Source organism: Trachemys scripta, chromosome 3, assembly GCF_013100865.1.
Source record: "Trachemys scripta elegans isolate TJP31775 chromosome 3, CAS_Tse_1.0, whole genome shotgun sequence".
In the NCBI taxonomy this organism is placed as follows: domain Eukaryota; kingdom Metazoa; phylum Chordata; order Testudines; family Emydidae; genus Trachemys; species Trachemys scripta.
This window is the reverse complement of record NC_048300.1, coordinates 19,941,807-19,966,377: the sequence shown is the minus strand read 5'-3', so window position 1 is coordinate 19,966,377 and position 24,571 is coordinate 19,941,807. Positions and strand designations below refer to the sequence as shown.

The 24,571-nt window shown below is 43.6% G+C and overlaps 1 protein-coding gene across 3 annotated transcripts; it reads right to left on the bottom strand.

Annotated features, from left to right (window-relative positions):
* Nucleotides 1-4,787: 4,787 nt before the first annotated feature.
* On the bottom strand, nucleotides 4,788-24,540 carry FAM161A (FAM161 centrosomal protein A). Of its 3 annotated transcripts, XM_034764257.1 has the most exons (8): nucleotides 24,377-24,540; nucleotides 17,366-17,613; nucleotides 14,028-15,218; nucleotides 13,471-13,638; nucleotides 10,925-11,024; nucleotides 8,338-8,492; nucleotides 6,789-6,933; nucleotides 4,788-6,692 (listed from the first exon to the last, which is right to left on the bottom strand). In XM_034764257.1, the coding sequence occupies exons 1-8, from the start codon at nucleotides 24,503-24,505 to the stop codon at nucleotides 6,678-6,680; spliced, it is 2,151 nt and encodes a 716-aa protein (XP_034620148.1). In that variant the 5' UTR covers nucleotides 24,506-24,540; the 3' UTR covers nucleotides 4,788-6,677. The 3 variants fall into 3 exon arrangements, with proteins under 3 accessions (XP_034620148.1, XP_034620147.1, XP_034620149.1); XM_034764256.1 differs by having other exon boundaries at nucleotides 4,789-6,933; nucleotides 24,377-24,539; XM_034764258.1 differs by lacking the exon at nucleotides 13,471-13,638 and having other exon boundaries at nucleotides 4,790-6,933; nucleotides 24,377-24,538.
* Nucleotides 24,541-24,571: the final 31 nt, after the last annotated feature.

Sequence of the window (24,571 nt, the reverse complement as noted above, 5' to 3'; positions counted from 1 at the left end):
TCCAAGACAAAATTCTTTGGGTTGACGTGGGTAGCCCTCTCATCTTTTCTGCCACTGCTACAAAGAGTTGCATGGACTTGTGGAAGGGCTTAGTTCTCTCAATATAAAAGGCAAGGGCCAGCCTACTATCAAACATATGAAGCTGACATTCCTCAGAGGTCTTGCGAGGTTTTGGGAAGAAGACAGGTAGAAAAATGACCTGGTTGCTGTGGAATTGCGACACCATCTTTGGTAGGAAGGCCGGATGGGGGCACAGTTGGACCTTGTCCTTGAAAAACACTGTGTAGGGTGGTTCTGACAGTAGGGATTTGATCTCAGAGACCCTGCTGTCCGAGGTGATTGCCACCAGAAGGACAACCTTCCAGGAAAGAAGCAGTAGGGACCAAGATGATAATGGCTTGAAGAAGGATGCGTGAGCCTCAACAGGACCAGGTTTATATTCCATGGGGGGCTTGGTTTGTGAACCTGAGAATAGAGTCTTTCCTTGAGAAATTGGACTGTCATCTCACGGGAGAAAACTGATCTGCAACTTACTGGAGGGTGAAAGGCTGATATGGGCACTAAATGAACTTTAACAGATGTGTGTGCCAGACCTTGCTGCTTTAAGTGGAGCAGACAGTCCAAGATAGACTGAAGAGAAGATCGAGATGGAGAGAGACCCCAGTCAGAGGCCCAACAAGTGAAACATTTCCACTTGGCCAAGTAGGCAGCCCTGGTGGAAGGCTTTCTACTACCTAGCAAGACCTGTTCTGAGCATGCCTGTTCTTCAGGGTTCAGCCATGTGGCATCCATTCAGTCAGGTGCAGGATGGCGAGGTTCAGGTGAAGCAGCTGGTCATGGTCTTGAGAAATCAGGTCTGGGTGGAGTGGGAGCAAAAGTGGAGGTGCCACTGAGAGTTCCAGAAGTGTGCTGAACCAATGTTCGCATGGCTACGCTGGGACTATCAGAGTAACCCTCACCTTGTCCCACTTGATTTTTAGGAGGACCTTGTGAACCAAGGAGATCGGGGGAAAAGGCATAGAGGAGCTCGTCTGCCCATGACAGCAGGAAAGCTGTCCGAGAGAGAGCCTGGGCTATGTCTGCACAGTGAACAAAACTGGTGGCATTTCCTGTTCTGCTTGGTAACGAACAGGTCCATCTGGGGAGACCCCTGCCTCTGGAAGACGGATCTGGTAAGCTCCAGGTGAAGGGACCTCTCAGGGTGAGAGGAAAAGATCTTCTGAGTTGATCTGGCAGCATATTACAGGCTCACGGGAGATGTGTTGCCTCAAGGTGAATGGCGTGTTTCACGCAGAAGTCCCACAGCCAGAGGGCCTCCTGGCACAAGGCCGAAGATTGAGCCCCTCCCTGCTTGTTGATGTAAAACATGGATGTGGTGTTCTTTGTTAGGACATGCACCACTTTGCCTGAGATCTGGGGAAGGAACATTTGGCAAACTAAGTGCACTGCCCTGAGTTCTCTGACATTTATATCTAGGGAGAGTTCTTCTTTCTGAGATTGTTGAGGTGGGCTCCCCACTGTAGGTCTCACATGTCCGAGACTAAGGCTACTGACGGTTGATGGAAAACAAAAGGTACCACCCTCATTACCAATCCTGGGTCTTTCTATGAGCCCAGGGAAGTGAGGAGTAAAGGCGGGACCGTGCTTATTGAGTCTAAGTGGAGTCTGCTCATGGAGTAGACTGATGCCAGCAACATCTGGAAAGGCCTGAGGCGTAGTACAATACTGTACTACTTGAAAATATGCTGCCATGTGTCCCAATAGTTTGAGGCAGATCTGAGCAGTCGTTACTGGGTGGACCGTGATCTCAGATATCAGATCCGGCAGGAATGCTCTGGCTTGGGTCAAGTCAAGCACTGCCCCGATTAACTCTATTCTCTGAACTGGGACCAGAGTTGACTTTTCTCATTTATCAGCAGACCCAGCACCTGGAAAGTGGCCTGGATTGTACTGATGCTGTGCCGTACATGAGCCTGCGACCGACCTTTGGTCAGCCAGTCATCGAGGTATGGGTAGACTTGCATGCCTTGGCGCCTGAGGAAGGCTGCTACTACCATCATACACTTTGTGAAGACCCCTATGGCTGCTGATAGGTGGAAGGGGAGAGTAGTTAATTGGTAGTGGCGTTGACCCACTACAAATCTGAGGAATCTCCTGTGACCATGGAAGATAAAGATGTGGAAATAAGCATCCTTTAAGTTGAAGGCGGTGTACCAGTTTCCTGGATCCAGGGAGGGAAATGATGGAGGCCAAGAGACAATGCAAATATCTCAGTTTCTTCAGATATCTGTTGAGGCGATGCAGGTCCAAGATCCAGAATGGGCCATAGGCCCCCTTTGGCATTAGGAAATACCTGGAGTAAAACCCCTTCCTTCTTGTCTCAGGGAACTTCCTCTTCGGCCCCAACATTTCGGAGGGATTGCACCTTCTGGGCAATGAGTTGCGCATGAGACAGGTCCCTGAAGATGGACTGGGGTGGGGGGTGGGACAGTGATGGATGAAAATTGAAGGGTGTAACCGGACTGCTACTGTACTCAAGACCCAATGGTCCGACGTTATATATGACCATGCTGGGCCGAAAACAAAGGAAGGAGCGGATCTGGGTTGGAGACTCGTGTAAAGCCCTCGGGTGCACCTTCGAAAGGCCTGCTTGGCTCCACCGGAGTATCTGTGAGAGCCCGATTGGGAGGCTTAGGTGGAAGGGCGGGGTTGGCATCGTTTGTAACCCTTCCCATTTCTTTTGTAGGGCTCCTGCCTGGAAGGCTCCATGAACCTGGAAGGCTGCTGGGGCCTAAAGCGCTTCCTGGAAGCTAGTGACGTGTAAAGGAAGGAAAGGCAGCTCTAGAGTGCTTGAGGCCATGAAGTTTCAAGTCAGTCTGCTCTGAAAACAGTGAGGAGCCTTCAAAAGGGGAGGTCCTGGATGGACTGCTGAACTTTGTGACATAGGCTGGAGCCATGAACAACACCTCATGGTGATTGCAGATGCCATTGTCCTGGCCGCCGAGTCGGCCACATCCAGAGCTGCCTGGAGGGAGGTTCTGGCCACACTCTTGCCCTCCTCCAGGATGGCCATGAACTTCTGCCTCAACTCCCGTGGGAGGAAGTCCTTAAATTTGGACAATGAGTCCCATAGATTAAAATTGTACCTCCACAGCAAAGCCTGCTGGTTGGAGATATGTAACTGGAGGTTGCCTGTCGAATAAATCTTTCATCCAAAAAGGTCTAGTCTCTTAGCGTCTTTATTCTCAGGGGTAGCACTTGACTGCCCCTGTCTGTCCCGTTCATTTGTGCCGAAACTTCCAAGGACCCTAGGGGTGGGCAAATAAAAGGTATTTGAACCCACTTGCCAGTACTCAGTATTTCTTCTTTGCCCTCTTTGAGGTGGGGGGGCAGAGAAGGAGGAGTCTGCCACAGCATTTTGATGGGTCCCATCACTGCTTTGTTGATGAGCAAGGCCACTCTGGAGGAAGAAACTGCTGCCAGAATATCGATCCGGTTGTATGCTGACTCCTTAAACTCCTCAACCTCCAGATCCAGCTTTGCGGCAACTCTTTTCAGGAGGTCCTGGTGGGCCCTGAATTGTCTTGAGGGCGCAGGCTACTAGGTCCTGCAACCGCCTCATCTGGATAGATGAGGAGAAGGCGGCTTACCCTGGAGGAGGGGCTCCCGCCTCTTCCTCTGTTTCCACCACATCCATTGGGGCCACCTTTTGGACATCGGCAGCGGGGTCAGTACCAGAGTCAGGGTCCGGTGCTGAGCGAGAAGGGCCGGTAGCCTGACTTTCTGAAGCCACTGAGTATGAGTGGCGGGAAGGTGGGCCAGTACCAGGGGAAACTCCCAAGGGTTCCAGTACAGCCATTGCATCAATATCAAAGTCCGGTGGAGTGTAGGTTTTGGGTGGACAGAAAGATTCCTCTTCGGACTGTGAAGAGGAGTAGTATCCACTTCTGTCTCCAGGCGGTGTCAGGCATCCGGGGACTGGCGGCAAATTGACGATCACTATGTCAGGATCATGGAAGGCTTGTCCCTAGAAGGTGCCTAGGTTGCCGGTGCCAGGAAGGAGTTCGACGCTCCTTCCTCTCTCCTGTCTTTTGCCATCTTGGTTGACCGGGGTCCTTGCAGAGTTGGCAGGACCAGAGGAGACAGCTTGTCCTTTGCTGCTTGGAAAGCCTCCGGGGTTGAAGGAACCAGAAAACGTCTGGTCCTGCGGCTGGCTGCAGGAGTTGGTGGTGGATCCCGAACTGGACTAGGCACTCTAGGCGGAGTCGGTGGTGCCATCACTGGCTTGGGGGAGGACAAGTGGCCCAACACGGCATATACCAGCACATATGCGCGTGACTTCAGGGGGCGTTAGAGATGGCCCAACGGATACTACTGAGGGAAAAAAATCTCCAGAACCAGTGCCCGTGGCATGCGCACATCTAGCATGGAATGGAAGCACTGGAAGAAAGTGCCATTTTACAGTCACTTTCTGAGTAGCATCACGTAAAAATCCATCAGCATTCCATATTAAGTATACAGCAACACAAAAATCCCAGCTCATGATGTGCAAACAACTCTGCATTAACAGTGCATCAGCAACACCTACCTTCACTACTGCCTCCAATATTAGCAAAGAAAGGACTAAAGCTGAAAAATCTTGTTCTGATCGTGGAAGGATGAACAAATTAATTTAAAAACCCAAACAAATCAGTTTCTTAAGTTTCTAGTGTAACATTTCTCAGACTAATTAGAGATTTTAAACTGTCTGACTTCATTGTCAGATATTAACATATGCTTATTTTATATTACTACATTTACACATATACACTTCACCAAAGGAATATTTTATTTAAAAAAAATCGAAGTTCATCAAGTATTAAAGTTAACTTTTCAAAATTTAAACACATTTGTGCTAAAATTTCACAGTTGTTAGAAACATGACAATTACATATACTTTATCTGAATTCAAATTTTAGTGAAAGTCTTCTGATGCAGATCTAACCAAAGAAGAAATAAGCTAACAGTATTACAAAACTTGTTAGAAAAAAGGAAAATAAAACCCTAATACTTGATTACAAAAGCATCTGAAACCACTTTTAATTTAGGTTTCAGACAAAAATGCAACTTACTAATGTTTGCCGGTTACCCAAGAGGTTTTGGGTGTATGTGCTGTGTGTAGATATTTTGCATCATCCTTTATTTAGCTTGCAAACTATTATTTGAAGCTCTTCAGCAGCTTTTATTAATATGCAGATATATTTCTCTTTTCTGTCCCTACGTTGGCAATGACTGAGAACAGTAGGAAGGCCAGGCACAGAATAGGAGAGGGAACCAGAAGGTGCTCTCCATATGAAGCATTCATGTCTTCATTTGGGTTCTTATTTCAGGAGTAGCCTAAGAGGAAAGCTGATGGGCTGAGTAGCAAATACAAGGAGAAAGACTACTTAAGTTTACTAAACCCCTTTTCTTCTACTCACTCAAAAAAAAATATTAAATACAGCTGCAAGTGTTGTATTTTTCACACATGTAATAATTTCTTGATTTACAGTATCTGTTTAACTATCTCAATAAAGAAACTAACGAACATTAGTTTTAATCTGCATTATTACATTACAATGAATTATTTCACATGATCTTGGAATGGTTCTTAAAGGAGATTAAAGATATCATACAGAGAACACGATTTTGGAGCTCTGATTAGACATTTGTTCTAATACATAATCCACAGTATAACAAAAATACAAATACTGCTTCTGAAGTTCATGGTTCAAATTTGTTCCTTCTCCCTTCTTTTAGCATTACGAAGTCCTATAGAAGTTTAATGAGGGGCTCCATATGTGTTTATTGTATATGAGTCATGGTTTTGTTATCCTGTTCAGCGTCCCAAGAGCCCTAGTATGTGAGGTGCTATTAATAAATTATATTAAAAGGAGCATTCATTAAGCAGTTGAAAGGACAGTCCAGCTGCATAGTAAATTGGCATTTTGGTGTCCCTGGCTACAACTCGGCCAATGATGGCCAGAGGATTTACACAAAAAACTCCTATCATCATCCTTAATGAGAGTTACACCCAAATGTCCACTGCCATAATGGGAAAATATATTCAGGGCTGGTTAAAACTGAGCAGATCCTAGAAGCGCTGAAATAAGAGGTAATGTTGCTCTAAGATCTTTGCTTATGGAGTAACACCACTTTTCTCCTTCGTGATGACTGCTTCCCACCCTATTTTGTCAGCATGAAGGCAAAGAGCTGGAAATGTAAAAGCCTAAGTATTAGCCAACAGGAATGGAAGAAGTGAGTTTTAAACTGTGGTTAGTATTTCTGAACACAGAAATGCGCTCATGCAATGAAAGAATACAGCATACACTGACAAGTGCAACTGCTAATGGAAATGAGTAATGATAATTTTTTCTCACTGGAAAAAAAGCAAATTCAGCATTCGAAGTTATATTATGCTAACAAATGGAAATTCACACAAGACCTACATGTATGCAGTTCAAAATGTCCATAGCACCAAGAGTCAGTTTTTTCTTTAGCATATACCCATTGCCAGCAATGAAATGTGTGTTGAGCTCCAACGCAATAAGAGAAGTAAGTCTGTCTTCCTTCCTTTCAGTTAGCTTCAGTTAGGTTTTTCTTCTAAACCATCTTCATACTTATCATCCTCACATTCCACAACGTCCTCATCATCATGATCACTGAGAGCCTGCCTTCTCCTCTTCTTCCTCCTCACAGGATTGGTCAGACTGTGAGCTTGCCTTCTCTTCTTCCTCCTCCTCACAGGATTGGTCAGACTGTGAGCTTGCCTTCTCCTCTTCCTCCTCCTCACAGGATTGGTCAGACTGTGAGCTTGCCTTCTCCTCTTCCGCCTCCCCACAAGATTGGTCAGAGTGAGGATTTGCCTTCTGCTCATCACAGGATTCTCCTTCTTGAACTTTATCTTCATTAAGACTAAAAAAATGAAGATTTGCAATTATTGATTGGGGGGGGGTGTTAAAAATCAGTTTTAAAGGAATAAAACTCAAGTACTCTGGCCCAAATCCTGCCAATAAGAGTCAATCTCTCCGGGTTGGGGGGGAGGGGGTTATTTGCTATGGGTAGAGCCCCATTTTTCACAAATGCAAGACAACATGGAATAGAAACAAACTCACTCTGCAGCAGCAGCTCCTGTCCATGAGGTTGAGCCCAGCTGCCTGCTCTGGAAGTTGCAACCTGGTACACGGGGTTGCAGCACCACTCACACAAATTTGGGCTGGCCACGCCTCCTGACAAAGAGGCAGCCAGGCCAAACCTGAGCAGCGCTGCAACCTTGTGCACCAGGTCGCAATGCCCGGAGGGGGAGCTGGGCCCAGCTTCCCAGGACAGGAGCGGCCACTGTAGGGTGGGCTCACATTCTGCAGCCTCCTTCCTAGAGGCGGAACCCAACCCCCCAGGATTTCCACCCCTTCCCTCCCTGTCCCCCTGATGTGGATAAAAAGAAAACATTAAACTCTTGAAAACTAAAACAAAAAATTATAAAATATAAGAATTTCAAGGGTTTTAACAATGGGGAAGAAGGCCTCCTCTCTCTACACTGCAGAGCAGCTGCAGTAGCCTCCCAATGCTGCCTGTCCCCCCATCCTGCAGGAAGCAACAGTCTCTGGATCTCAGTAGTGGCAATGTAGGACACATTATAGACCTGGCCGCCCTGCACAGCCCCCCAAATCCCAGCAACAGCTATGCAGAGTTGGCAAATATATTTTATCCAAGCATTTAATGAACATTTGAAAAGTTAACACTTTTAAAATATTTATTTTTATAAAAAACACCCCAACAACATTCTATTAAAAATATATATATCTATCCATAGCAACCTGCCAGAATTTCTGGCAAAGGTTCAGAAACAAAACTTAAACGGGGAGAAAGAGCAATGTATTTTTTTTAAAATGTGCATTAAGTTATATACCCCGTGTTAAAATATTTAAGAGGATATTGTATTACAAATTTACTGTGTTAGCATATCATTTTCATTGTCTTTTGTGAATTAAACTTTTTATAGAAACACTGAAAAATGAAAAACTACACCTCTACCCCGATATAACGCTATCCTCGGGAGCCAAAAAATCTTATCGCGTTATAGGTGAAACCGTGTTATATCGAACTTGCTTTGATACGCTGGAGTGCGCCCCTTCCCTCCCCACCCCCGGAGCACTGCTTTACCGCGTTATATTTGAATTCATGTTATATCGGGGTAGAGGTGTATATGCAGCCAAATAGTTACCTCCACAATACAAATAATTTTGTCTTCTAAAACTAAAACAAAACTTGCTATCACTAGGTGTGTAACCACCACAACAAACTACTGGTAACTATTACCTTTCTCTGTCTTCAGTGCAGCTTCCAAAGCCTTTGGCATTGGGCTGGTCCAGCAATTTAGCAGTTTGACTGTTTTTTGAAAGGAAGTCCTCACAAATCCCCAGTTCTCTCAGTATATCAGAGTAATGCTTTTCTGCTGCTATTCTGGCATTTTTCTATATAAAAAAAAAATTACAGCATTCTAAAAAATAATGTATTATTAAGGGCCAGATTCCTATACCCTAAATTAGGTTGCATAGTACCTTATGCAAGTTGCTCTCAACCTTTCCAGATTACTGTACCGCTTTCAGGAGTCTGATTTGTCTTGTGTACCCCAAGTTTCACCTCACTTAAAACTATACTTAGGAACTACTTGCTTTCAAAATCAGACATAAAAATACAAGTGTCACAGTACACTATTACTGAAATATTGTTTACTTTCTCATTTTTACCATATAATTATAAAACAAATTAATTTGAATATAAATATTGTACTTACATTTCAGTGTATGGTAAGTATATAGAGCAGTATAAACAAGTCATTGTCTGTATGAAATTTTAGTTTGTACTGACTTGGCTAGTGCTTTTTATGTAGCCTGTTGTAAAAGTAGGCAAATATCTAGATGAGGTGATGTATCCCCTTATGCCTGAGCCCCTGGAAGACCTCTGAGTACCCCCAGTGATATGCATACCCCTGGTTGAGAACACTGCCCTTCACCATCGTAATCCCCTCAAATTCAGAGTGATACTCAGTATGAATATGAAATGGCAGAATTTCTTTTAGAGCACTATTGAAAAGTTCACAGACCTGCGATCCTGCAAGTAAAGCCTGTGTAAGAGGGCTTTGCCCAAGGGAAGGGCACAGAGGTTGGGTGGGATAGAGTCTTCCCTTCCAAACCCACATGCATAGATAGCCCAAGGCAATGGCCCAGACAGGCCTGATTGAATGATATCACCTGCTGTTCTCTCTGTGGGTTTGTGACCCTGTTGAACTGTGCTGTGCATGGACCCACACCCTCAACATGCCCACATACATCTTTCTTCTGTGTTATAACATAGCATATATATATAAAACCATATTCCATAGCTGTGAGGAGCCTCTGCTGCCTAACTCTCTTTTGAGTTTTTCATGCCATCAGAAATGGGGCAGAGATGTAAGATTTGCTCTTCAGTGTCAAGAATACACAGAGAATGTTCTATAATGTACTGTAGGGTTATGGGGTAACATTACAAACAGGATTAAATTATCAAGCACCATTATATTCCGAACTCCTTGTTTGGCAGTATTACTCATACACTCCACAAAGGGCAGAGCAACACCACTAGCCAATGACAATTCCATTTGGGACAACAGAGGCTTGAGTGCGGTACATATTAAGTAAGTCAAATCCTCGTGCCATTTAGGCTGGACCATAATCTATTAGGATTGATTTGATTTTTATGGTGAGATAGCAGTGAGGAAAATATGCTTTAGTTCATACAAGCGGAAAAACCCCCCCACACTCATTGCTTCTTCAGGCCTCCAGAGATTATTTTAAGTCACAATCGATCATTTAATTTCTGCATATTTGTATTTCTAGTTTTAATAGTAGTAGTTTCCCTTCAAACAAACCTTATGAAACATCCAATCAGTACTGCTGGCTAGCTCTTACTGTGATGCCTCCAGCATAATACACTTATCTGTTCTAATGACGGTCAGGTCTGTTTCATAAGTTGTTCATGGCAAGGGAAAGCTACTAAGCAGTAAATAGACCTCATTTAGACCGGAATTAGTTCTGAGACAGGACCCTTAATCAACCACCCCCTTAATCAACTTAGAGATAAAGTTGTCCAGGAAGTCAGTTAAGCCCAGATACACCTCCACATCAACCTCAACTTACATGCCTCACAATGTTCAAAGACACACAAAGAGCCTTCACTCCACAGACATGCATCTCTCAACTCCAGTCCATGGGTAAACACTTTTTCCTTTTAAATAAAGTGTTGTTAGTGAGACATCTTCCCAAAACACAAACCCTTAAAGGCAAGGAAATGCCAATTTACAAGATACCTCTTAACTGTGACCTAATGGCCATACAGCCCATTTTCATTGACAGTGACAAACTCTGCACTGCCACAGAGAATATCCTTCTGCCTCTAAGATACGGAAATCACTATACACATCACATTAATAATGCAAAACTTTAGTTACAACCTCAGTCACATTACCAAATATTCAGCATTCACATTCATGTGCAGGTTAAGTGCAAAGCATGTTATGTGTTTGTGGGAAAAATAATGAAGTCATAATTACAGTTTAATTACACAGTATCCCTTCTTCACCTCACACACAAGCCAAAATGGAGGGGAAAAAATGTTATTTGGAAGATGGCCCACGCCTCTCTAAGCAGGCAGCAATGAGTGCTGGGCGCAATGCATGGTAATATAATTTTATTTTCATGGGGACAGATACCAGGCAGAGTTTTATAGTCAGAGGGGAACTGACATGCCTGCCTACAAAAGTTTTCAGACATCCTCTAAAAAATATTCAGCACTGACACTGGCATTGACTTAGGCAATATTTGGAGATGAGTTTAATTAAGGAATGAGAGCAAGGTAGGAAGACAACCTGAGTGGCTCTTTCCAAAAGCAATGGCCTCTGGTTTACTCTTTCTTCCATTTCTTCCCGCTCCTGCAGATACTCTTGCATTCTTTGCTTCTCATGTTTCCTATTATAAATATAGCATGACACAGAAATTAAATGGATTGTCTTTAGTTATTATTTATAGAAGTGGTAGCAGAAAGGCCAGGCTATGCTACAAGATGCAACTTCCTAGAGTAGCTGCAAATTACTTTGCTTGTGACAGACAGAACATCGTGCTGTTGTTTTTAAAGTCAAAATTTATGTATTTTACATTGGTTATGCGCCAGGTTAATTGCCTCAAGTTCTTTTACCAGAGCAACCATGTACCTTTGACAATGGGAAAACTAAAGAACACTTAATGTTTTTTGATGTAATCAATTGGAAAAAAAGGTAGATGTCCTTACAAATGAATTTAAAAGCATAAGTTCAGGGCTCTAACTTGTGCGCCCTTTATACATTTTAGGATTTTCAATTTATATTGAACTTCCTTTAATTGCTGCATTCTCATTTTGATAGCAATCCCATATAATTGTTTTTCTAAGAAAAGTTAAGAGATGGAGGCTTTTGGAAGAGCTGGGGAAGTTAGAATATACCACGGAAGATTGGTACTTTAAGGAGTGTTAATATCTCTTGCCAGATGTTTCAACTAATGAGAGTCCCACATCTTTCTTTTTTGTTTTGGTCTTAATGTTTTAATTTATCTTTCAAAAACAGAAAAAGTCCAGGTGCCTTCCATTTTTAGTTGCAGAGCAGACATCTTTCCCATGTCATTTTTAAAGCATCCTGCATATCTACAGAACTGTATAAACAACCACCTGTTAATGCTGCTATCATCTCCTCCATGTAATAGTAATAATAAATAATAATAATACTTAGCATAGATGACTAAAGATGTGCAACAATCTCAAAATACACTGCAAATATTAATGAATATTCATTCATTCACCCTGCAAGAAAAAAATGTTCACCATTTTACAAAAGGGGAAACCAAAACCTAGAATTAAAAGTCACATGCCCAAGGTCACGCAGCAGCTTTGGACTAGAATCCACCTCTGCTGAGTCCCAGTCCTATCCTCTAGCCACTAAGTTATAGCACCTTTCATAAGGACCCTCTCCCCTAGCAGTACTCTGATTCACAATCCATTAGAAAAAGGTCTCTGGCCTTGTCGCTGCCCACTCTCCTCTGCCTGCTCTACAAAGAAACACAACTGCTGCCTCCCCCATGCCTGCTTCCTGCGTCCCATGCGCCTCCTGTTAAGCTATGGAGACACATACCAGAGTCATGTAATACATCTGCCCCACTTCCTGCTCTCATTAGATTTGACTCCCAAATCAGAGTAAAAAAGATATTTGCTCAGCAATCAGGAAGCAGAAGACACCGAATATAAAAACATAAATATGAAGTTAAATTTTAAAAAAGAAAGAGAAAACATGGTTGTCTTTTTCCTTGGCAATTTGAAAGTTGTAAGAGTGGAGTTAAAGCTGGAACTGTACTAGCTACACGTTAATTTAACAGTGTTTATTTAGGGTTACCATATGTCCGGTTTTTCCCGGACATGTCCAGCTTTTTGGTAATCAAACTCCCGTCCGGGGAGAATTGCCAAAAAGCGGAACATGTCTGGGAAAATACCGGCCAGGCACTTCCCCTCCCGGGCTCCAGCTGCTCTGCTCCTCCCCTGACTCTTCGACTCTGTTTAAGAGCCGAGCTGCCCGAGCGCTCCGGCTTTGGGCAGCCCCCATGCCTCCGGCCAGGCACTTCCCCTCCTGGGCTCCGGATCCAGAGGCATGGGGGCTGCCCAAAGCTGGTAGCGCTCGGGCAGCTCAGCTCTTAAACAGAGCTGAAGAGTCAGGGGAGGAGCACAGCAGCCGGAGCCTGGGAGGGGAAGTGCTTGGCCGGGGGCACAGGGTCCGGAGGCAAGGGGGCTGCCCGAAGCCCGAGCGCTACCAGGTTCACGGTTTGTCAGGCAGCCTCCAGACCCTGCGCCCCCAGCTAGGTGCTTCCCCTCCCGGGCTCCAGCTGCGCTGGGGAAGCGCCGGCCAGGGGCGCAGGATCTGGAGGCTGCCCGGCAAACCGTGAAGCTGGTAGCGCTCGGGCAGCCCTTTTCGCGTGGTTGGGAGAGAGGAGGGGGAGTTAGGGCAGGGACTTTGGGGAAGGGGCGGGGCCAGGGCCCGTGGAGTGTCCTCTTTTTTTATTTTTTAAATATGGTAACCCTAGTTTATTAGAGAACTCCTATTTCCCTCTTCAGATTATATGCAGGTTTAAAAACAAGCCTGCCTTGTTATTTGTGGTATAATAATTTAAGGAACAGCATATAAACCTGAATTCATCAAAATGGACACCAGGTCTCAATTTCCGATTGATCAAAATATTGTATTTGTTCATGCCCTTTTCTATCTAGAATTTTTGACAATGTCTAATTTATGACATACATGAATAGTTACATTAACATGGTTTATACTGTTACTGGATTGTATGTTAAACATACAACTTGCATCTAGAGGTTCAGGATTTGGGGGATATAGCAGAATACCTGATCATTTTTAATTTGGATTTAGACATCCGAGCTAGGCTCTGATGTGGGTCATTGGCCTCAGCCCGGGTTGTTATAAGTTTTTGCAGTTTTTTCACTCTTTGTTTCTGCTTTGCTCTGATCCTTTTTTGCTCTTCTTCCAGCTTTCTCTTTTCCTCAAGTGATTTCCTGAGTGGAAAAATAAACTAAGACTGAATTAATTTTAATCTAGAGAGAACATAAGGAAGGCTCTGTGAAAGGCAATTCAACAGAGAAGAGGAAGGAGGAAACAAGGGTGGGACAAGACAATGGAATATTTATGTTTCATTTGAGAAGTGGGGGCTTCAGGTATATATTGGGAACCAATAGGCTGTTATAGTCCTTTTCCTCAAATGTCTGTATGGGAAAAGAAAGTGTATTACAGCAGCTAGAAAACATCATCAAAAGATGAAAATAACCACTAGCAGTAATGAAAAAAACATGGAATTAAATATTTGGTGGCATAAACTAACAGTCTATGTTCTCAAGGATTTATAAATTAACTTGTACTGTATGTAACATACTACTGGACTATTCACCTTATAGCTTGTATTCGTCTTTTGGTAGACTCTGTGATTCTTGGAGATTCAGATTGCTCACGTCCCAAGGGAGATGAACTTGCACTTGAACACCTCATTCGAGGTTTGCATCTTGGAGAGGCATATGGCCAGCGTGTTTCTTTTAATGTTTCTTCATCTGCTTGAATGTCCTGCAGAATCTTCCCTTTGTTGGATGGGATTCGTGGAGTACGAAGATTGAAGGGTTCACAAACTGTGATGTGTTTCACATGTTTCTGTTTCAGGAGCCTATTCTGGAATTTTTGGTGCAGTGTTTCAAAGTCTGGAACCCTAGATTTGATCCTTGGTTTATGCTCCAGTTCTTCTTTCTGTTGATTGCACTTTTGTTTCCTCGGTTTATTGATAGTTCTACTAGCCAGTCTGCTGTTGGGAAGAGAAGAATTACGTAGCAACTCTTCAGCTCTCATTTGGATCCTAATTTCTCTATAGAGCTCTTCTTCTTTTAACTTATCATTAAAGGCTGGACTGTAAACAGATTTAGGGACAGGTTTTGCTTGGAATAATTTTGTTTTCTTTTCAGGCAATGAAAGGTCTTTTAATTGCATTTTCCTAATTTCTTTCCTTTGCTCCTCCCTCCTGATAAACTGAAATGGTCTCTGAGAGGCCAAAAGAATATCTTTGCTTCTCTCTTTCACAAATTTCCTGCGTTCTTCATTTCTTTCCATGATTTCATGATAGAGCGGAAGGAAGACGGAAGCAGGCACAGGATTGGCTCTGAATTTCTTTTGACACTCTGCTTCTTCCTCTAGTTGTTTCTTCAATAAATTATTTTCCATTTCTATCTGTGACTTTGATTTGACATTCTGTTGTTTTTTCTTAGCTTCTCGAATAGTCATCTGGAAAGGCTTAGGCACAGTGACCTTTGGTGACCACTCTTGCTGCTTCTTCCCCATCATTTTGAATGTTGGTGAATTTGGTAAGCTACGTTTAGTGTGATAGACATAGTCGTCCACAGAAAACCCATCCCACATTTTTTCGATCTGCTCCTTAGCAAATGTCAGTGACCCAGTTTCACTACCATTTTCTTCTTCCAACTCTAATTCTGCATCAGACCCATCAGATAAACTTGAATAGGACAGATTATTTAAGTCAGGCTCAGAAAAAGATTTATGCAAATTCAGAGGCCGAAATGAGCTCTTATCCCATATTGATCTAAAAAAGGAAAAAAGTAGTTTTGGGTGTAACAGGTTTAATCTTGAGACAAAAGCCAACAATAAATCATTCTACTCTTTTTCCCCATCTGTAAATTACCAGGCACTTTACCAAAGACAGTAAGCAGCATTACTCCACTTTTTGCAAGAGTGTAGAGGCTGGGCAGCATGGGATGGGCAGAAACTCATATTTACTATGTGTGTGTACAGCACCTAGCACAACAGGGCCCTGACCTAGTTGAGGCATTAAGACACTACCACAATAAGTGTTTAAAAAAAAAGAACTCTGTTTTAAGATCAACAACAATAACCAGATGCATCATCTCTGGCTGGGGCTGGTAGTTCAAATACAGTAAAAGCGTTGTTATCTGGCATGTTGGGAGAATGGGGGGGTCCCGGTAAGTCAAAAATTCTTATTAACTAAGAGGGAGGAAGTTTGGGTGCAAGAGGGGGCTCAGGGCTGGGGGTTGGGACACAGGAGGGGGTGCAGGCTCTGGGAGGGAGTTTGGGTGTGGGAGGAGACTCGGGGCAGGGGGTTGGGGTGCTGGATCTGGACAGCGCTCACCTCGGACAGCTCCCCACGAGCGGTAATGTCCCTGCTGCTCCTAGGCGGAGGCGTGGCTAGACATCTCTGTGTGCTGCCTTCACCTGCAGGCACCGCCCCCCGCAGTTCCATTGGCCACGGTTCCCAGTCAATGGGAGCTGCGGAGCCAGTGCTTGGGGCGAGGGCAGCACATGGAGCCCCCGTGGCCCTTCCTCCACCTAGGAGCAGCAGGAACATGTCGCCGCTTCCGGGGAGCCATGGAGAGATGTTGTAAATAGCACTGTTAATAGCAAAGAGCCTTATTGTAAAACGGAGGTCCCCAAACTGTGGGGCACGGCCCCCTAAAGGAGCAGGGGGGAGTGTTCAGGGGATCTGGCAGGCCTGGGCCAGCCCCCATGGAGTGCAGGGAATGAGCGCCACCCAGCCCCACCAGCAACTCTGCTCCGGGCCCATCCCCAGCCACAGCCTCGGCTCCCGTCCCCACGCCTGGCCCCATCCCCAGCCTCAGCACAGCTCCGCACCTGGCTGTGGGCCCAGCAGCTGGCTCCCACTGCAGCCCAGCTGTGGCTCTGTTTCCAGACCCGGCTGCAGGTCGACCCCCCAGCCCTGGCCCCCTTACCCTGTCCATGACCTTCCCATCCCTGCCCCAGGAGTCACGGCCCCGCTCCCAACCAGAGGGGGCGGAGGGTGAGGGGGCGGGGTGGCTGAACAGGGGTTAGGAAGGTTGCTACCCTGAAAAGCTTGGGTACTTCTGCTGTAAAAACAAACAAGTCCTCCATCCAGAGTCTGCATGTGGTTTAAATATTCAAAATTAATATAACATATGGCTGTGCTTGCAAATAGAGAAGGGGTATCACTTGAAAGGCAAGAATAATATTTGATAGGATTTGGTTCTTGTTTCCTAAGAGACAGAATTGGAGGAGAAACATGATGGCTAGACAGAGGAATGGGAGTCAATATTCACTGTGTGCCCTTGGACAAGTCACTTTAACCTCAGTTCCTCATCTATAGAATAGGGATAACGTCTACCCCGCCAAAGGAAGTTGTGAGGCTTACTTAATACTTGCAAAGTGTTTTAAGATCTCTGGATGAATGATGATCTGCCATTCTTATTGTGTGGCCTTGAGGGAGTCACTTAAACCTTGATATTCAGATGTAAATTCAATGGAAGCTAAGGGTATTCAGCACCTTTGAAAAATAGGTCATTAGATTTTCTGTGCCTCAGAATCCACATGTGGAATGAGCATAGTAATACTTCCCTGCTTCAGAAGAGTGCAGTGTTCATTAATATTTTCAATGTGCTTTGAGATCATCTGCGTGTGCATCTCAGTTCATCAGATCCCTGCCATTACAGGGACCATGGGCATTGGTGCACTTTGGTCCCTCCTGTTCTTTGCCTGTGGCTCACAATACTTTAATCTCCTAAGGATTGTAATACTTTGGTCTAATTCTGGTTGTTGCTCATAGTGTGAAGGTGTCTGGGTGGTATTAGTGGCCTGGCATATACAGGAGATCAGACTAAATGAGATGATAGTCCCTTCTGGCCATGAACTCTATGCTCAGATTAAAAGCAATACAGAAGCGGAGATAATTATTAAACTTACCTATAACACAAACTGGGAGCAGCATCCTTATTGTCCAGGGGCTGTACTCCTTTCAAATGCAGCTTATTCTGATACATGTTTTCCAGTTTTGCCATTGTCTCCAGGTGGGCATTCTTCAGCTCTTCCAGCTTCAAGTAATATTCCTGATTTGAGTGGCACATTTTGGGAAAGTCTATCCAGTCCTCACAGTCCCCACTTAGAGTGGGGCTTTGCTGTCTCTCAGTATTACAGTCCAAGTCAAAATCATCCTAAAAAATAAAGAATTGAATTATTTTCCTTCTAACCATAAGAAAAAAGTTAGTGACCAGCAAGCAGTTTGCTTAGATAACAGGTGCTGCATTACTCAACAGACATACATTCCTTCCCCCAAAGTGAGGAAGAGCTTCAGACTTTTGTGCCTAAATAGCCTCTTATCACTACATTTCCAGAATCATATGCTGAGCGCTGTGAAGTGTTGTCCCGAGCCAGTTGTGCACAGTCAGTAGCTTTTGTATAGCTTCCTCATCTTTCCTCCCCCTTGAAAATATTTTGAACCCTAATCTATAGCACATTTTATTAAAACAAGATGTTACACAGTTAAATCTTGTCTGCACTAGCCAAGGAAACAATTCTGGCTCTTTTCTAGTCAGAAAAACTCATTGACCATAGTTCTGAGATAAAGATGCCAACACCATTTCTCTAGCTAGCATAGACAGGGGCTGTGTGTTTCAGACAGAGATGGGCAAAAGCAGGCCTAACATAAAGTGAAGAAGCCTGGAAGAACTGTAGTCACCATTAAAGTCTTTACAGTTGCTGTTGGCAGATAGTACTGAAAATACTGTATTAATATTAGCGAACTATTAAGTGGCATTGATCAGGGAAAAGATAAAAATGTAAATGTTTTGATGCCACTCACCATATGGCATCGGTGCTGTAATAGTCTACTTGCAGAATAATAAAGTATACTTTACAGGGCAAATTCCAGACCCAGTGAAGTCAACAGCAGTCAGACTCTGAGTGTATATATTTCAGAAAAGTCAAAATTACACTTACCGGTAATTTTTTCATGGAATCATAGAATATTAGGGTTGGAAGGGACCTCAGAAGGTCATCTAGTCCAACCCCCTGCTCAAAGCAGAACCAATCTCTAACTAAATCATCCTAGCCAGGGCTTTGTCAAGCCTGACCTTAAAAACCTCTAAGGAAGGAGATTCCACCACCTCCCTAGGTAACCCATTCCAATGCTTCACCACCTCCTAGTGAAAAAGTTTTTCCTAATATCCAACCTGAACCTCCCCCACTGCAACTTGAGACCATTACTCCTTGTTCTGTCATCTGGTACCACTGAGAACAGTTTAGATCCATCCTCTTTGGAACCCTCTTTTAGGTAGTTGAAAGCAGCTATCAAATCCCCACTCATTCTTCTCTTCTGCAGAATAAATAATCCCAGTTCCCTCAGCCTATTCACCTGTATAAACACAATAGGTTTTTGTTTGTTTGTTTTGTTTTAAACAAGAATTCCTCTGGTATAAAAATAAATGCAAAAAGACTAACCAATGCATGAGGAGCCTTACTTTCTATTACCACAAGCATTTTGAAAATAAGTAGCCATCTGACACAAAAAGAGTTAAATCCCCATTTTAACAACATATTATGGAGATCAAATTTTGGAATGGTGGGGCCTACACTAGACTATCCGTTTACATGTTCTTTTACCAACAGCCACTTAGGTCCAGATAATCACATTATTCATAACACTTTTAAGGTTGCAGGAAGTTGGAGAAAGATGTACAGTAAAAACAAGTTAGTGTATATATTTTAAAAATGTTTCCTGCAATTATTTTCAATGATCCATTTTAAAGTTACAGGACTGTTTCTTCATCTATGAAATGGGGATCACATTTACTCTGCTTTGTAAAGCACTTTAGAGTTCTATCCACAAGTCGTAAGTTTGGGTGGGTTTTTTTTGTTTGTTTGTTTTTTTGGTTTTTATAGAATCTTAAATTCTAACTGAAAATTCTTGTTTGACTATATTTTTAGTTAAGTTTTCATCCCAACATCCTATTTCAAGTTCCATACAGTACAGACGACTTGACACAGACTAAATTATACAATCACAAGGAAGTGAAGCTGCAAGGTGTCCAGATAGAGATTGCCCATGAAAGACCAAGCATAAATACTGCTTAATATTCTACTACTTGCTGGTATCTTTGTTTCTTTTGACCTTGTGTATACAAACAATGGTGATCTCAGCTTTGGATCCGTGGAAAAATACTAAATTATTTTCCACTGAGTTGCACATCAACTCCTAAATCCTCTCTTCAGACACTTCTATGTAAAAAAAAAAAAAAAAAAAAAAAAAAGCTCATTAAGAGATTTGTGTGGGCACAAGTGATGCAGTACTGCCATCTGGCAACTGTTATTCTAAATTAGGAGATACCACATTGTGTGCTTACTACGCTGTCAATAACAGATTTTTAGAAACACTTGCTTCAAAGTCTGTATTTATTGTAAATATAAAGGACAAGTTAATCAGCCACTATGGCAATGCACACAACTTGGGTTTTAAAATTAACTCTACATGAACCTATCCTTTTGCAAGGGACCTCTGGATGATTTTTGGCATTTGGCTTGCCTGATTTTAATCAGTGATGAATGAACCATTGTACAATGTTGCTGCCTCAACAGAGCATCTTTTGGAGCTTCGGGTACAAGGCTGCCACTTGATGGGCCTACTACTGAGGTGGTTTGTTTGTCCAAGACAGCTGGGCACAGTAGACAAGGTTTGCTAAGCTGCCTGCTATGGAAACAGCTGAGGCATTTGGGGGGAAGGGAGGGGCTGTGAGTGGCACAGAATGTTTGTCCAAGGTTCCCTGCTGAACTACGTCTTTTTATTTTTTTATTTACACTTCATTTCTCCCCTCTCCACAGTTCACATGGTTGCCTTTTTTTGTGATTCAGTGAATGTGTGCTGTTAGGGAGAGTCACAGGAACAATACACTGCTCGACCAGAAGAGTGAGCTATAAGGATTTCTTAAGAAGAAACAGCCAAATGCAAATTGTAAGAGTTCATAATCTGCATCAATACAAAAAAGGACAAACATTTTTCTTTGAATTAACAGAGAAATCGCTATCAGCCTGGAAACAGCTTAGCTGTGCTCTCTTAATGCCTGCCATGAATCAACGACAACTCATCCTACTTCCTAGCAACTTGTCCTAGAAATCTCTGTCCGAATTCCCTGTTTCTGACCACTCCAATACCACACATTCAGATGCTTCCTTGTTTTATCTTTCATGCTTTCTCTGATCTTCAGGAAACTTGTCTGACTTCTCTGTTACTCTTGGCCCTCTCTTTTCTTCTTCCTCCACACTCCCTGCAGCTTCGTCATCTCCTCTACTCTTGATTCCTTTGATTTTCTTTCACCATCCTGTTCATCTCTCTCATTCTCAAACTTGGCTGTCTACCTGCATTTACTATTTCTGCACTTGCTCCTGTAATGCCTATGCCACTGGGAAAAAAATCTGAGGAGATGGACTACACCAGCATCCTCCACTAAGTCAATTCTCTTCCTTCTTTCTCAAGCTTCTCTCCTCCTCCATGGTCAACTCTTGTCAATTCCTTTCCATCTTCGGTCCTTGAATTTATTTCCCATTTTCCCTCCTCTTCTGCATTCTTCTCTACTAGAAACTTTCATTCTTCCTCTTTTAATCTATCCAGAACATTTCAGCTGAAGTCACTCAGTTCATCAGTCACAGAAGCATGGAAATGGAAGGGACCTCAAGAGGCCATCTAGTCCAGTCCCCTGCACTGAGGCAGGACCAAGTCAACCTAGACCATCCCTCACAAGAGTTTGTCCAACCTGTTCTTAAAAACCTCCAATGACAAGGGCTCTACAACCTCCCGTGGAGCATATTCCAGTGCCTAACTATCTTTGTAGTTAGAAACTTTTTCTTAATATCGAACCTAAATCTCTCTTGCTGCAATTAAGCCCTTTAATTCTTGTCCCACTTACAGCAGACATGGAAAACAATTGAGCACAGTCCTCTTTATAACAGCCATTAACATATCTGAAGATTTATCAAGTCCCCCCTAGGTCTTCTTGCCTGGTGGTTTTTAATCTTTCCTCACAGGTCAGGTTTTCTAAATATTTTATCATTTTTGTGGCTCTCCTCTAGACTCGATCCAATTTAGCCACATCTTTCCTAAGGGTGGCACCCAGAACGACACAATACTCCAGATGAGGCCTCACCAGTACTAAGTAGAGCAGGCCAATGATCTCCTATTCTCGGGGGTCTTACATATGACATTCTTGTTAATACACCCCAGAATTATAGTAGCCTTCTTCGCAACTGCATCACATTGTTGACTCATATTCAATTTGTGATCCACTGTAACCCCAGATCCTTTTCAGCACTACTACTGCCTAGCCAGTTACTCCCCATTATGTATTTGTGCATTTGATTTTTCCTTCCTAAGTGTAGTACTTTGCACTTGTCTTCATTGAACTTTATGATGTTGCTTTCACACTAAATCTCTAATTATCAATTGAATTGAATTCTAATCCTGTCCTCCAAAGTGCTTGCAAGCCCTCCCAGTTTGGTGTCATTCTCAGATTTCATAAACATACTCTCCATTCCATTATGCAAGTCATTAATGAAAATATTCAACAATATGTGACACAGGACAGACCCCTAGAGGTTCGCTCCCAGTTTGAGAGCGAACCACTGATAACTACTCTTTGAGTATGGTCTTTCAACCAGTTATACACTCACCCTTATAGTAATTTAATCATATTTCCCTAATCTGCCTATAAGAATATCATGTTGGACAGTACAAAAAGCCTTACTAAAATCAAGATATATCACATCTACAGCTTCCCCCCTTCCAGTAACCCTGTCAAAGGAAAAAATTAGGTTGGTTTGGCATGATTTGCTTGACAAATCCATGTTTATCCATGCTATTATTTATTACCCCATTATCCTCTACATGCTTACAAATTGATGTTTAATAATTTGTTCCAGTATCTTTCCAGATATCAAAGTTAGGCTGACTGGTCTATAATTCCTCTTTGTTTCCCTTTTTAAAGATATGCGATATGTGCCCTTCAGTCATCTGGGACTCACCAGTCCTCCATGATTTCTCAAAGATAATCATTAATGTTTTCGAGTCTGCTTCAGCTAGTTCCTTAAGCACCCTATGATGAATTTCATCAGGCCCTGCTGACTTGAATACATTTAACTTATCTAAATATTCTTTAACCTGTTCTTTCCCTATTTTTGCTTGTATTCCTTTCCCCTTGTTAATATTAATAAATTGTGTTATATATCTGGTTCATTAAGCTTTTTAGGGAAGATTGAAGCAAAATAGTCATTAAACATCTCAGCCTGCTTGATATCATCCATTACTAGCTCTCCCCCCCCCCAATAGCAAACCTACATTTTCCATTGTCTTTCTCTTGCTCCTAATGTATTTATAGAACCTCTTTTATGTCAATTGCTAGGTGTACCTCATTTTGTGCCTATGCCTTTCTGATTTTGTGCCTACTTGTTCGTACTATTCTTTTGTACTCATCCTTAGTAATTTGTCTCCATTTTTGTAGGATTCCTTTTTACTCCATGTCCTTGAACCCCTTCCATTAGTGTCTAGTGTGTTAGTGCATCACATTCAAGGTCTTTGTTCTGACGCTCATGATGCTACATAATCTTACCCTCATCTACTCCTATTTCTACCTCTCAATATGCTAAACTCCACATCTCCTCTTGCTTTAAAGCTTTCCCTCCATTCTTGCCTTCATACCTTTCAACATCCTTTCCCTAAACTTGGAACCATATCCCACTTCCTACCAATCTTTAAAACCCATTTCTTACAGGAGGAATCCTTCCTTTCTTCTTCTCATCAATAATCTCCTTATCATCTCTTACAGTTCTCATAGCATTTTGTTTTAAAAAAGTAGATTGGGAACATAGCTGTTATTATATAGAAGAAATTACTTCTCATACCAGATAGAAAAATACATTAAAACTAAGAGACAAAACTTACATTACCTTTGTTTTTAAAACCTCACTTGAATACAGCATTAAAAATACACCATTAATCCAAAGCTAATCTTCAGAAGATCATCTTGCCCTACTTAAAATATATATCCTTTCCCCTCCGGTGTTTTGTTGCTTAGTATTATTACAGTTGCCATAAGAGAATGTTAAAGCAACATATTGGGGGTCAAGTGATCAGACTGGCAGTGGCCTTAGGGAACTTTCACCTTCCTCTGCAGCCTGGGATGCAAGTTTCCTGCCAGGATCACGTGTATAGCTCTCAATCAATTTCCAGCCATTCCAGGGGCTTCAGTGTACCTTGGTTCCTCCTATTCTCTGCCTCGTCTGAAAGCTGGACTACCTTAGCCTAATTTTGGTTGTTGGGTTTAGCATGCAGGGTGGCATTGGTGGCCTGTGATACACTGGTGGTCAGATCAGATGATCTGGTGACCCTTTCAGGCCTTAAATTCTATGACAAAGAGCAGCCATCTCTACACTAAACTCTGGTCTTCCTAGCAGGTCTGTAGCCTCCACTGGAGTTGATGGAACATCATAAAGCACAGCATCAGAGCCATGAGTACCTGCTAGGTCTGAATGCCAGTACTTCCACGTTTTCTAATGCATCACCTCCCTTACACAACAGATACAGGAAGATACAGGAAGTGTTAGTCGTGGCCAGATGCTCACAGACAGGCTATGCAGCTTTGCACCCCTAGGTTAGCTGCTGAGCCCCAGTGATATGCTCGGTGCTGTACAGAACTCATCCTACAGCGGGCCTCTGCCCTGGCGCGCTTCGCCCAGGGGCGCAGTAACTCGGGGCCCTTGTCATGCGAGAGCCCCCAACGGCCAGGAGCCCGCCAGCCCTCAGCTCAGGCAGGAGGGGGGAGGCTCCCCACACAAGGGAGAGGCGAGCCCCCACCCTAGGGACCCGCGGGAGGCGAGACAGCCAATCCCGGCGCTGCCGAGCCGGCCCCCGGGCGGAGAGGGGACCCGCAGTACCTGCTGCCCCGCGGCGGCCGGCGGGCGCCTCTCCCGCTCGTACAGAGCCAGCGGCGCCCTGGTGCGCGGGTTCACGGGTGTCCTGAGGCAGGAGGTGGTGAGGAGCGCAGCTCGGTGCGCCGCGTCCATGGTCCCCGGGCAGGGGCAGGGGCAGGGGCAGGCTCGGCCGCCGCCGCCGCCGCCACCTTCTTCCCC